The sequence below is a fragment of the Nematolebias whitei genome, chromosome 15, assembly GCF_014905685.2.
Source record: "Nematolebias whitei isolate Nwh7 chromosome 15, NemWhi1, whole genome shotgun sequence".
NCBI classification, from domain to species: domain Eukaryota; kingdom Metazoa; phylum Chordata; class Actinopteri; order Cyprinodontiformes; family Rivulidae; genus Nematolebias; species Nematolebias whitei.
Genome location: NC_056512.1, coordinates 22799278 through 22813399, shown reverse-complemented (window position 1 = coordinate 22813399; position 14122 = coordinate 22799278). Strand labels below are relative to the sequence as shown.

Below are 14122 nucleotides of genomic sequence, written 5' to 3'. Positions count from 1 at the left end.
TATATATATATATACATACATACATACATAAATAGAGCCTATTGTACATACATACATATACACATACAGACAGTACATACATACATATACACTGTACATACATATAAACTACATACATAAATAAAAAGTACATATACATACATACATAATACATACATACAGTACATACATACATACATATATACTGTACATACATACAGTACACACAGTACATACATACACACATACATATATACTGTACATACATACATATATACTGTACATACATACAAACATAATACATATACACTGTACATACATACAAATATACTGTACATACATACATAATACATACAGTACATACATATATACTGTACATACATACATACATACATAATACATACATATATACAGTACATGCATACATACATACATATTTTACATACATGCATGCATACATACATACATACATATTGTATATACATAAAATACATACATACATACATACATTTTAAACATGCATACAGGGCAGCATGGTGGCGCAACTGGTAGAGCTGCTGCCTCTCAGCGAGCAGGTCCTTGGTTCAAACCCCGGTCCAGGGGCGTTTCTGGGTGGAGTTTGCATGTTCTCTCCGTGCATGCGTGGGTTTTCTCCGGGGGCTCTGGTTTCCTCCCACAGACCAAAAACGTGCATGTTAGGCTGATTGGTAACTCTAAATTGTCCCTAGGTGTGAGTGAGAGAGTGAATGGTTGTTTGTCTCTATGTGGCCCTGTGATGGACTTGCGACCCGTCCAGGGTGTACACCGCCCCTCACACAGTGATTGCTGGACATGGGCACCAGCAACCCCCGTGACCCAAAATGGAATAAGCGGGTAAAGATAATGGATGGATGGATGTGCATACATACAGTACATGCATACATGTTGTACATATATACATACATACATACATATTGTACATACATATATATATACAAACATACAGTACATACATACATATTGTATATACATACAGTACATACATACAGTACATGCATGCATACATACATGCTAACATACATACATACATACATACATACAGTACATGCATGCATACATACATGCTAACATACATACATACATACATACATACAGTACATACATACATACATACAATCATACAATCATGCCGTACATACATACATACAGTACATACATATGTACATACATACATTCACACATTCATACAAACACACATACATACATACATACATACATTCACACATACATACATTCATACAAACATACAATCATACATACATACATACATACATACATACATACATACATACATACAAACATACATACATGCAATCATGCCGTACATACATACATACAGTACATACATATGTGCATACATACATACATACATACATTCACACATACATACATTCATACATACATACGTACATACATGCATACATACAGTACATACAAACATACATGCATACATACATGTAATCATACATACATACAGAATTGTAAAATGATTTGCTCCCCTTGATACAGTTCATTTTCTTGCCCTAAAACATGGAAAAGATCAGATTTTTAATTTAACTAAAATGTTACAAAATACTTCAAATTAATAAAGTATTGTAGGAAAAATGTCTTGTTTTAAATAATCTTATAAAGCTGCAATTTGTTGAAAATTTATGTATTCATCCTCTTTGCTTTGAACCTGGAACCATTACTCCAGAAGCCATGTACTTAGTAAGATCAGACCCTCCTGTGGGCAATCTGTCAAATAATCTCAATAGATATACACTGGTTTACATCTGGTCTAACAGCCCCCAGAATCTACTCCTCAAGTATGGTGATATTTCACTAGGCAGAGAAATGTTGGTGAACAAATGCATAAGAGTGTCTCCAAAATATTAGAACTTTTCTGTTTCTTGAGTTTTGAAATAACGTAAACAACTTTGTGCTACAACATTTTGATCCAAATTATTAAAAAGTCATTGTGGGCATCTCCGATCCACCGTAGATCGTACCGTAGAGTTGTGTGTTGACTCCTGCATAGAAGCTACTCTTTGACAAAACATCCAGGGTCTATCAACCATCCTGATGGTCGTTAGTCATGATTATTATTTATTACAAACGGTATGCCAATGTCAGGCAGCACGGCGGCGCAACTGGTAGAGCTGCTGCCTCTCAGCGAGCAGGTTCTTGGTTCAAACCCCGGTCCAGGGGCCTTTCTGGGTGGAGTTTGCATGTTCTCTCCGTGCATGCGTGGGTTTTCTCCGGGTACTCCGGTTTCCTCCCACAGTCCAAAAACATGCATGTTAGACTGATTGGTAACTCTAAATTGTCCCTAGGTGTGAGTGAGAGAGTGAATGGTTGTTTGTCTCGTTTGTCTCTATGTGTCCCTGTGATGGACTTGCGACCCGTCCAGGGTGTCCCCCGCCCCTCGCACAGTGATTGCTGGACATGGGCACCAGCGACCCCCGTGACCCAAAATGGAATAAGCGGGTAAAGATAATGGATGGATGGTATGCCAATGTCCCCCAGCGCTGAACGATTTGAATACTAAATGCTTGTAGATTTTGAGATGAGTATTTTGTGGACTGGAATTGAACAAAAAATGCAAGTAAACCTTAAAGTTTTTGGTGTAAGATATTCAAGATAATCAAGATATCTTCATTTTATTGTTTATTTTATTTTATTTGTTTATTTGTATTTAAACTTTATTTATACAGGTAGTCTCAATGAGTCACGAGCACTCATTTTCAAGAGTGTTAAAAAGAGAATTTAAAAAGTGTTCTGCAGTAGAGAACATTATAAACAGTGCAGTGGAGTGAAAGTGAGCTGAGGGGGTATACTGTAAGAAACTAAACAATGTGCACAGCCGAGTTTTACAACATGTTCACAAGAAACTAGGCTAATTTAAAAAAATCTGTCTGCTCAAAATGTGGCCACACGACTCGATCGCAAACATTCAGAAGTCAGTGAAGCAGATACAGAAAATTCTCTTACTTTTCCTCACAGTTTTGGTCAACAAGTCTCCAACAGCACAAGAGATGACATGAAGGAACTCGTCAAAGTTGTGGAAAAGTACCACCAGAACAGGACTGGAATATAAAACAATATTCCAGAACCTTGAACATAACACAAAACACCATGAAATCTATTATTATAAAATGGAAAGATGATGCCACCACAGCAAACCTGCCAAGAGAGAGCCGTCCACAAAAACTGGGAGTGAGTCAGGGCGCAAAGCAGAGGCATCCAGGACGCCAAGGAAAACCCTGATGGAGCTGAGCATCTCTTCTAGAGATGGGAGGATCTGCTCACAAGAACACTATGAGCTCCATAGGCCTGTCGCAATAAACAATAAATCAATTAATCGCATGACAAATTAAAATTATCGACTTCATTTTCATTTATCGTCTTTATCTTTTCTTCGTGTCTGTCTCTTTCTGAAGACACTGGATGATAAAAGGCTCAACTCCGGTGCTCTTCACTGACCACTCCCTTTCTCTTTTTTCTTTAAAATCCATTTTAACCGTCCAGAATTGTGTTTTTGGATCGTTAAAAGCAGCTAAGCTGAGAAGCTAAGCTACGAGCTAAGATAACAGGCCGAGCTCGGGAAAAAACCTTCGTCTTGTCGAAGCTCCAAAATTCACGGTTGAAACCCATGCCTTCATCTAAAAAGTTGTTTTTCTCTGCAAAAACAAGCTGAGAACTTGTTTACTGATTTTTTTAAATTTAAAGCTTTGTGTGAAAAAGGCTATGCTAAAGAGCTCAAACCACGCCAAGCGTCCGCCATTTTGGTCACGTCAAGGGGCCTCCCTCCCATTTTTCTGAAAGAGACACGCTGCTCGCTCCCTCACTATCCATCCTTCGGTTCAAATAGTCTTGTACTGCCAACCGGTGGTCAAAAAAGGTACTACATGCAAAACAAATTAACCAACATTTCTTCTTAAATTTGACAGTAATTACTAATTATTGTCAAATTTCAAACAATATTATCGTTTATAGCACGGTGGCGCAACTGGTAGAGCTGCTGCCTCTCAGTGAGCAGGTTCTTGGTTCAAACCCCGGTCCAGGGGCCTTTCTGGGCGGAGTTTGCATGTTCTCTCCGTGCATGTGTGGGTTTTCTCCGGGTGCTCCGGTTTCCTCTCACAGTCCAAAAACATGCATGTTAGTCTGATTGGTAACTCTAAATTGTCCCTAGTTGTGAGTGAGAGAGTGAATGGTTGTTTGTCTCTATGTGTCCCTGTGATGGACTTGCGACCCGTCCAGGGTGTACCCCGCCCCTCGCACAGTGATTGCTGGACATGGGCACCAGCGACCCCCATGACCCAAAATGGAATAAGCGGGTAAAGATAATGGATCTGGATGGATGGATTATCGTTTATCGCAATAATTTCTGAGACAATCACCCGGCAAAATTTGTTGTCGTGACAGACCTAGAACTCTGGAGAGCTGGGCTGCATGGAAGGAAAACAAGTCATCACTCAAACAAAAATTTAAAAAGCTGGACATCTTGGAATTTCTTCCCCATACAAGTGGAAGAAGATGCTGTGGTCATAAACGTTTGAGTTTGACATCAGTGATATCACTGTGGACAATCTTAACATGCTGTGAACACTCTCTGTGCAATGAAGCACGGTGGTAGTAGCTTCATGCTGTGTGAATGTTTTTCATCAGTGGGGACTGGGATGCTGGTCAGTGTTGAAGGAAAGATGGATAGAGCAAAATATGGAACAATTCTGGCTCTATACTGCACACAGCACTTTTTAGATGTATATTTGTTTCAATTCAGTTTATTTGAAACACAACCAGACGCCCTTATATGGCCATGGTGGGCGTGGCGCTCCTAAAGACCGGGCTGGATTCAAAAGTTCAGAGTGGGCTGTAATCCTCCTCCTGATCAAAGCGACTCTCGCTGGCTCCTGGCAGCGTCGTGCGAACAGAGCTGGACGCTGCGTATGAGGGAGACGGCGAGGGCAGTGACAGACGGTGGTACGGGGATGGAGGTGCAGGGTGGGACGGGGGAGGTGGGAAGGAGTCAGAGAGTGTGAGAGGAAGAGACTGGGAGTGTGTGAGCCTCGGCGAGGCGGGGGGTACAGCAGCTGATGGAGGCTCATAGTAAGGAGACAGGTGGGAGATGAGCGGGGCGGGAAGCGGCGCAGCCAGGGTGATGGCTGGGTTTGGGGGGGTGTAGTAAGGAGCTGGTGGCAGGAGTCCCACAAAGTTAAAGCTGCAAGGGTTGAGGTCGGAGGTGCACCTGGGACCCACCATCAGGACCTTTTTGGTGTAGTTGTTAAGGGTGGAGACACCAGCCGCCATGCAGATGGTGAAGGCAAGCCAGGCCACGCTGGGGGGAGAAGAGAGCAACAATAAACATGTTTGTGTTTATGTCAACAGTTTTAATACGTGTAGACACTGACTGGATGGTCTTTTCCACCGACGAACATTATTCTGAAATTTATTCCACTATTTTTACACAGAATTTTTTGCAAAGTGGCAAACCTCTGCCCATCTTTACTTTAAAGAGTTTTAACCTCTCTGAGACGCTCTTTGTATTCCCAGTCCTCCTGCAGACATGAAGCCAGTTAAACAAAGGAATTACAAAAGGCTCTTTCAGCTGTTTCTTACTCTGTGAGATGTGCTGCTGCCATCAAATTCAAACCTATTTAATTTTTTTTCCCTAAAAACGTGCAACATTTTGGGGCGACAGTGGCTGAGTGGTTAGAGCAGTCGTCCTCCAATGGGAGAGTTGGGGGTTCAATTCCACCAGCAGTCACATGTTGAAGTGTCTCTGGGCAAGACACTGAACCCCTCATTGTCTCTGATGTGTGTCCCATCAGTGTATGGATGTGATGAAACTCTGATCAGTCTTTGTAGAGATCTAGTAGAGTGCTGTATGAATGGATAAATGAGGCACAGATTGTGTCGTAAAGAGCTTTGAGTGTCTTGATAAGATAGAAAGGCTCTATATAAGTACAGTCCATTTACCATTTACATTTTTAGTTTGAACGTTTTATATTTTTGATACAGTTCTTTACTACACATTGTGAGAAAATATAGGTTTACGAAACGTGCATTTCAATGCACATGCTGAAACTATTTAACCAAACTTTTGACATTACTGGTACAAGTGTGTAAATTTATGGTAGCTCAGGTGGAGGACAGTTTTTATACAGATTCCAGTGATTAACTCAAGTTTGATTTTTCTACCCAAACTGCAGCAGATGATATAAATTACATGTCAGGCTTGACTTCAGTAGGGTTTATTGGTTCAGGGCTACAGCCAAAATTTAATGTAATTTAACTTTTATTTAACCAGGCAAATGCCATTGAGATCACAGATCTCTTTTGCAAGGGAGGGACCTGAAGGCAGCCTAACATACATGTTTTTGGTCTGTGGGAGGAAACTGGAGTACCCAGAGAAAACCCACGCATGCACGGAGAGAACATGCAAACTCCACTCTCCAACTCTCAGAACAGGAGAGTAGTTTACAAATGCCATCTCACACTTAACAAATCTGTCTTTTTCTTAAACTCCAGCTCTCATTCGCTGTAGGTCAAGACTTAACAGGGAGACAAAAATGAAAATGACTTATGTAATACTGATATTTGCTTCTCAAGTACACAGCAGACCCTCTTAGACTGGAGTAAAGGTGTGCATTATTGTTGTATAGTGTAGTTTGGGGCTTGAAATGTGAAATGTGTAATGTACATACTAGAAAGCCCAGGAGTAGCCATAGCTGTGAGGTTTAAAGTCTTCTGGTCCCATCGAGGCAGTGGTCTGAAACACCTGCATGAACATCATGTGACCCACCATCCCAAGCAGACCTGTCATGGAGGAAATGTGCCACTTCAATTAACCGTTTGCCATTCCATGTCTGCAACCAAGTTACTATTTCAAAATCTACTCCCTGACACCCACAAAACAAAGGAAAAACAAGAGTACCACACATGGCACATTATACGCCCGTCAACAAACTATTACACACAAATCTATAAAAATGGCCAGGACAAGCAAAGACCTTGTATAACCTTTGACCTTGATTTGAGCAGATCAGAAGTTATGGATGGGGCCAGAGAAAGTTTACTGACGTACAGAGATTGAATACTACGTTATGACGAGTGTATGAAAGGCTGAAGCACCTAAAAGGAAAGAGATGACTGGTCTAGAACAAGCACCAAGGGACAGAAGATGTGGAATCTTGAGAGGAGTGGTAGTGTTATCAGGTAGTTGCTGGAGCATCTTAAAACACTGAGTGAAGGTCAACATGAGGAGTCCTCTGCATCTAGACACATTAGACAGCATCAACATAAGTTGATGGAGTTCTGTTCTGGATATTGTGGGTTTGCATGAGGACAAGTGGAGGTCTGGTACAACATCCTGGGTGTTCAGAGGTCACAGTGACCTGATGTCAGAACTAGTGGGTACATGAGGACACCTATATTCCTGAGCATCATAACAGGTGTGCCTGCCATCTGGGCACAGGCATTGGACTCTTGTTGGACTACAACATCACCATTCCATGTGTAGACTGCCATTAGCACCGGAACAAAAACAGCTGTGTTTAGATTAGTCACTTGTTGGGGTAACTTGAGGTCATCTCCAGAAGTAATTCTGTGGACCCAGACAACACAGCTCTATGTCACTGACATCCTGCATCTGCGTATTAGCCCTCCTAGACAGCACCCTGATATAGTCTATCAGCTAAACCACACCTGTGCACACAGCATGAACTACTGGTGCCATGTTGAGGTCCACCAGGTCTTTTCCTAATCAAAAATATGTGGGATCAGCTCAGATAGTAATTCTAACACAGTGCTGAGTAGCCGAAGCTTTCCACAAGTGAAGTTTCAGTTTATTTCCACTGCTCCATTTGGGTGCTTATATATAGACCTGTCGCAATAAACAATAAATCAATAAATCAATAAATTGCATGATAAATGAAAATTATCTACCTCATTTTCATTTATCGGTTTTATCATTTCTTCGCGTCTCTCTCTTTCTGAAGACACTGGATGACATAAGGCTCAAAAGGTGCTCTTCACTGACCCCTCACTTTCTCTTTAAAATCTGTTTTAACCGTCCAAAATTGTGTTTTTGGATCGTTAAAAGCAGCTAAGCTGAGAAGCTAAGCTGCAAGCTAAGATAACAGGCTGAGCTCGGGAATAAACCTCCGTCTTGTCGAAGCTCCAAAATTCATGGTTGAAACCCGTGCCTTTGTGTAAAAAGTTGTTTTTCTCTGCAAAAAGAAGCTGAGAACTTGTTTACTGATTTTTTTATTAAAAGCTTTGTGTGAAAAATGCTATGCTAAAGAGCTCAAACCACATCGAGCGTCCACCATTTTGGTCACGTCAAGGGGCCTCCCTCCCATTTTTCTTAAAGAGACACGCTGCTCGCTCCCTCACTATCCATCCTTCATTTCAAACAGTCTTATACTGCCATCTGGCAGTCAAAAAAAGTACTAGATGCAAAACAAATTAACAAACATTTCTTCGTCATTTTGACAATAATTACTAATTATTGTCAAATTTCAAACAATATTATCGTTTATCGCAATAATTTCTGAGACAATTAATCGCCCAGCAAAATCAGCTATCATGACAGGCCTACTATTTTTGCAGCTTGAGAATAGTTTAGCTTTTCCTTTGACTTATTTGCAGTATGATAAATGGTAGGAGCAATAAATATACGCCCAATGCTTTGTTGTTGTTTTTTCTTTTGTAAATAATAAATTAATTTTTTTCTAATATATATACTTTTTGCAAATACGATGTAACGTCTTGAGTTCCTATGACGTCATTGACTAGTCAAAGTCAACTCGACTTTTATCATGTTAAAGTTGACTTTTAAAAATACGTAGTCGTTTAGCCCCTATTGTATATATATATATATATATATATATATATATATATATATATATATTTCTTTTTTGTGAGTGAGCCTTTCATTTGAATCTAAGAACAGCTGTACCTCCCAGGACGGTGAAGATAGCTGCGAAAGCGTTGAGCAGTTGACCCCAGCGCAGCGTGGAGGGGAACCAGGTTCTGATGCAGAGCTGCACAGAGAGCAGCGTGCAGCTGATCAGCAGCAACCCGATATACACCAGCTCCATGGACAGCGACAACCACATCATAGCTGGGAAGGAGGGAGGAAAACAGTCCTGATGAGGGGATAAATTTTAGGAAACTAGTGAACAAGAAACCAAATATTCACCTAAGTGTAAAAAAAACTTTACCCTTTTCATCTCCTGGAGTCAAGGTATAAAATCCTCGGCACTTCTCCTCTAAAGAAACAAATTGTAAATATAGCAGCATGTCGCATGAACAAGAAATAATTACATTCAAGTTCCACAAACTGTTTCCTCTTTCAGAAGAGTTCAGTCTAACATGACACTACAGTCTAATTACTGTGGATCCAGACCGGGAACAGCTTCTCTACCCGATGGAACCTGGCAGAAGATTATAGGATTTATTTGGTATAAATCTGGTGAGATGATGGTGGAGAGAAACAGATAGCTGCACTACAACATTAAAAGCTTTGCTGTTGTTGTTGTTGATGATGGTTTTGGAGACTATGTTTTTTACTTTGCAACATAAAATAAGTTCTTTAAAGACGTGCAGGTTGATTTACACATGCACAGAAAACAAAATAGAGAGAGAGACATGGAGGGGAAAGCAGTTTCGACCTGCCTCGGCTTCAAGTTAAGCTTCTTTGTGGCTTGATTACCAAACTGTTTACATGGCAGTTCCAATAATCTGTGTATAAATCTAAGTTCACTGAAACAGCACAAGAAAATTAAGAATCACCTACTGACATGTGCAGCGTTTAGAAAGAAACGTTTGGTATACTCATATGTGCTGTTTCAGTTCAATGTTAAAATGTTCTTTGTGTCTTTTGCTGCTGGTGAATATTACAGAAGGTATACCAGCTACGTTGTGGTGTTTGCTGAGTGTTGCTGTAAAGGTTTAAAACAGACTGAATTAATCAGGTACAGCTGTTTTTTGTCCCCTGTTGCGGAGCGAAAAGGGGGTAACTGGAAAAACCCTTCGTTTGTCCGTTCGTGTGTAAATGTTGTGAGAACTTGAAAAATAAGTGAGGTATCAACTTCTGTTTTTGTGTGTGGCTACATCTAGGCGTAAGAAAGTTTCCTTTTGAAAACTAGGTAGCCAGATCAAAATCCAACTTGGCCACCACCATACATATGTAAACTGGCCACCCCAGTCATTGGAGGAAGCTCTGCTTTCTAGTTTTCACTTTGCTTAAAACACAGTTTCCTCAAATGATGGGGTGGCCCTCAGGGTGGCCGTAGATTAATCTATGTTGGCCGAGGCCACCATTGGCCACCCTCTGGCTCAGCCATTGTACTATATGGTTGAACTCTGTCCAAGGGAGGTCAGTGAGGAGGGCAAGAAAATTACAGGCTATTGCCCCCCTCAGCCCCCCCTTGGTGGTGCCTCTGACTCTAACGTCTCATTGCATTGTAAAGACCGGTCAAGACTGGACCAGACGCCGTCGGCCCAGCCCGGGTCTTCCCAGGCTCTGGTTTTGTTTGCTTTCAGCAGAGTGCCGCCTCAACGTGGGCGGGATCATCATAGTAAGACTTCACAAATCTGAGCTCAGCTAAAACAGCACCTCGTTTGTCCAGGGCACTGGTGCTAGCCTTTTGTGTTTGACGTTTTTTCTACAGAAAACTAGAAGAAAAATATCATCTCTCTATCACACAACCAGCCAGAAGCAAGAAGCTGAAGGGAATGGTGGTAAGGAGCAGTCACTGGAAGCATGACTCATCTGTGACGTGACCCCCGGGCCAGCGAACCAATCAAAGGTCAGCAGTTTGAAGTACCTGCCTGGCCCGAGGGGCTGGTAAGCTATTAGTTGAACATTCTGTGGAAAATCCTTAAAAAACATAAAATCTAAACTGCAGTTGTAGAAAAAAGTATATTCTCCAAAAACAGTAATGAAAGCAAATTGTTTCAGAATGAGTCAAACATTTTTATACAACTTTGGTTGCGTACAGGTTTTTCTAAAGTTGCTGAACAGTAGTTTATCAGAAAGCATGGAAACAGAACTTTACTGGCCGAACAGCACTGAAGCACTCTTAATTACAAAGTGCTTACTTCACTGACCACGCTGAAAATATGGATTCAACTCCCATCTTCGTTCAAGCTCTGATCTAATCAGCTGCAAATGAGACGATGATAACTCGGCCGACGTTGATGAATCCTGTTAACCTTTCTCTCTCTCTGGCTTTTAATCCATAACTGAGTCCTGATGTTGTGGTCTAAATCTCCGTGAGCTGAACTCACACGGGTGGTAATCCTCTTTGAGTTGAGCATGCACAGCCTCACACACACAGTCACACACACACACGTATATATATATATATATATATATGTATATTTATATATGCCATCTTGAATTTTGATGTAACAGCCCAATTTTTTTAAATAAACCCTTCCTATGTCTAGATGCAGCCACACACCAAAACAGACATCAGTACCTCACATACTGTACTTCTGAAGTTAACATGCAATATATGGACAGGAAGGTAATTTCAGTCCCCGCCCCCCCGCTCCTTGACAGGGGACAAAGGGACAGAATGGTTCTGAGTCCACACTGAAGTGGAAATGCACCTAAAGTGGTTTATTTTTTCTTAGTTTGACCATTTCCTGCATGTTCATCTCTTGTTTCTCACCCCACTGGTCAGCATAGATGTTCTCCTCGCAGATGATGAACAGGCCTGTGTGGAAAGCAGGGAAGACAAAGCGGTCGTCCCCGGTCTCCCAGAAGAACTGGATGTTGGAGGTGTTGGACACTCCGGGGACGGGGATGCAGTGGGTGTGCTTGGTGGCCGTGCAGAGCGGCTTGGGCACCTTCTGCTTTCCCACACACCAGAAGGAGGACATGAGGGCCATGGTGTTCAGGAGGAGAGACATGACTGTCTGGAAGAAGGACAGGGGAGGGGAGCGCATCCTCTGAAAGAAGGCCATCGTGCACGTGATGGGCTGGAAGGAGAGCAGGGAGGGAGAGAGATACGGCTACTTTATGTTACAATAACTCTACAGCTGTAGTGCCCAAACTTTGCAGCTTCTGACCTGCAAAATATTCCCAGCAGGAACTGGTGTCGCCGTCTACTGCTGGTTGTCGAGCAAACACATCGCTGGATAGACAAACTGAACTTTTACAGAACGAGCAGCGTGAATGCTGAGCGCTGAACGACAGCTGAAATTAGCAGAAGAAGCTGAAACTGAGTTAAAGTTAAAAAGGATCAAAATGTGAGTTAAAATCCAAATGAAGCAAAACATTACATCAAAGTACAACAAGGTTAGCTGAAGGCTAAAAATGGCAAAAGGCTAGCTACAAGCTAATAGTAGCAAAATACAGACAAAAGGTTAGCAAAACGTTAGTAGGGAAAGGGCAGCTAAAAGCTAAAAATATTAAAGGGCTAAAAAAAGGTGTAGCTGAAGGCTAAAAATGGCAAGCTGAAGGATATAGCAAAAGACTAGCTACAAGCTAAATGTAGCTAAATACAGACAAAATGCACAAAATAACAAAAGGCTAGCTACAAGCTAAATGTAGCTAAATACAGACAAAAGGCACAAAATAACAAAAGGCAAGATAAAAGTTAATAGCAAAAGGGCAGCTAAAAGCTGTTGTTTAGCTTTTTTAGCTTTTAGCTGTTTGGCTAACTAAAGGCAAAATGTAACAAAATTCTAGCTAAAGGATAAAAGTAGCAAAGTAGCTGAAAAATAAAAGCAGAATGGTGTTCAAAAAAAGGCAGAATAAATATATAGAATAAGTATTCTGAAGTAAATTTCAATAAATTAATTCAAGGGATTTCAATGTATTTTATGAGGAAAATGCTTGTAAACAAAAAAATTACATTTTGAAAAGTATAGGCTACAAGTAAAAAAAAGTCAAAGGACCCATTCCGTCAATAAGCTGAATGTTTTGATTTATGAATAGCTAAAATGGCATAAAGTATGCGAGGTGGTTAGAAAGCAAAAACTCTTAAACATTTATTTAAAAAAAAACAAAAAAACCCAAAAGTGAATAATTTACCCATTAAGTGAATTTAACTTGAAGAGAATGATCCCAAACAGCCTCAGCAATTGTTTTAATAATTTTTTAATCAATTTATAACAACTTTTTTTATATTTTAAACTTACATTGAACTCTTTTCCAAGTGAGGCTATCTGGAAAAGTTACCTATAATATCTTACCTGCTGTAGATAGCTCTTTACACGAGCTTAATTAGGAACAACAGAGTTTAATCCTGACCAGGCTGACGAGCTAATGGCTAGTAAGAGCAGAGCCAAAAACAAAGTGGATCACCACCGCTTTAAAACAGATCCAATCTCAAAAGCTTCACAGTGGTTCTGCTCATGAAACACTGCTTCGTTTCACCACTATCAACTCTGCAAGTCTTGGTTATTTTCATTCAGTCCAGTTCAGTGATTATTTACAAGTGCATCACAGCTGCTGGCTGTTTACTGGTGCAGCCAGTTGTAGTTTCTGCTTATTGTTGCAAGATCCTCTAATCTGTTGTTTCACGGCCCACAGCGGAGCGTCCACCTTGACTAGGGAAGCGCTGGTTTAGAGAATTTGCAGTTGGATCCAGATGCTCTTTTGAATGTCACTAAAAAGGCCAACAGCACGTTGTTTCCATCAAGAAGCAGCGCTGCACAACTGCCACCATCATTAGTGAAACACGACAGAAAAAACTGATCAGGAGCCAGTGGATTTACTTCACTGATTATATTTACACACTAAAAAAATATAATATGATTTACAGTATATGATATATGATAATTAGCTGGAACATTGTTGTCCAAATTAGAGGAGAAAACTGAACATTTTCAAGCACTTTATAACAAACAGTATACAAATAAAAATAGAAAGAGAGGAAAAAAGAGAGGACTTACTTGATTCAGTCTTTTACTTTATTCCTGGAGGTGAAAAAACATTCAGAGTCCGCTCCGCTTTCCCTCCAGTCTTCATCAGATAGTGTGGAATGAGGTGGGATCCTGGACCTCTGCAGGGGACCGTCTGACTGTCACTCTTTATGATGCAACTCATCGGTCACGCACACACACACACACACACACACACACACACACACACGCACAC

General features: G+C 40.9%; 1 protein-coding gene across 1 annotated transcript; it reads right to left on the bottom strand.

The window, feature by feature from the left end:
* Positions 1-4863: 4863 nt before the first annotated feature.
* LOC119421107 (germ cell-specific gene 1-like protein) lies at positions 4864-11982 on the bottom strand. Its single transcript, XM_037688503.1, has 5 exons — positions 11688-11982; positions 9228-9275; positions 8963-9127; positions 6708-6819; positions 4864-5338 (listed from the first exon to the last, which is right to left on the bottom strand). Exons 1-5 carry the CDS (start codon positions 11980-11982, stop codon positions 4864-4866), a joined length of 1095 nt encoding a protein of 364 aa, XP_037544431.1.
* Positions 11983-14122: the final 2140 nt, after the last annotated feature.

What these genes read in the sequence shown, in the direction of transcription:
- LOC119421107 (XM_037688503.1), bottom strand. Translation starts at nt 11,982, where the DNA reads ATGGCCTTCTTTCAGAGGATGCGCTCCCCTCCCCTGTCCTTCTTCCAG. An exon ending in CATCTATGCTGACCAGTGGG is followed by an intron (nt 9,276 to 11,687) that starts GTGAGAAACAAG and finishes TTGTTTCTTTAG; the next exon opens with AGGAGAAGTGCCGAGGATTT. An exon ending in GGCTACTCCTGGGCTTTCTA is followed by an intron (nt 5,339 to 6,707) that starts GTATGTACATTA and finishes TTCTCCCCCCAG; the next exon opens with CGTGGCCTGGCTTGCCTTCA.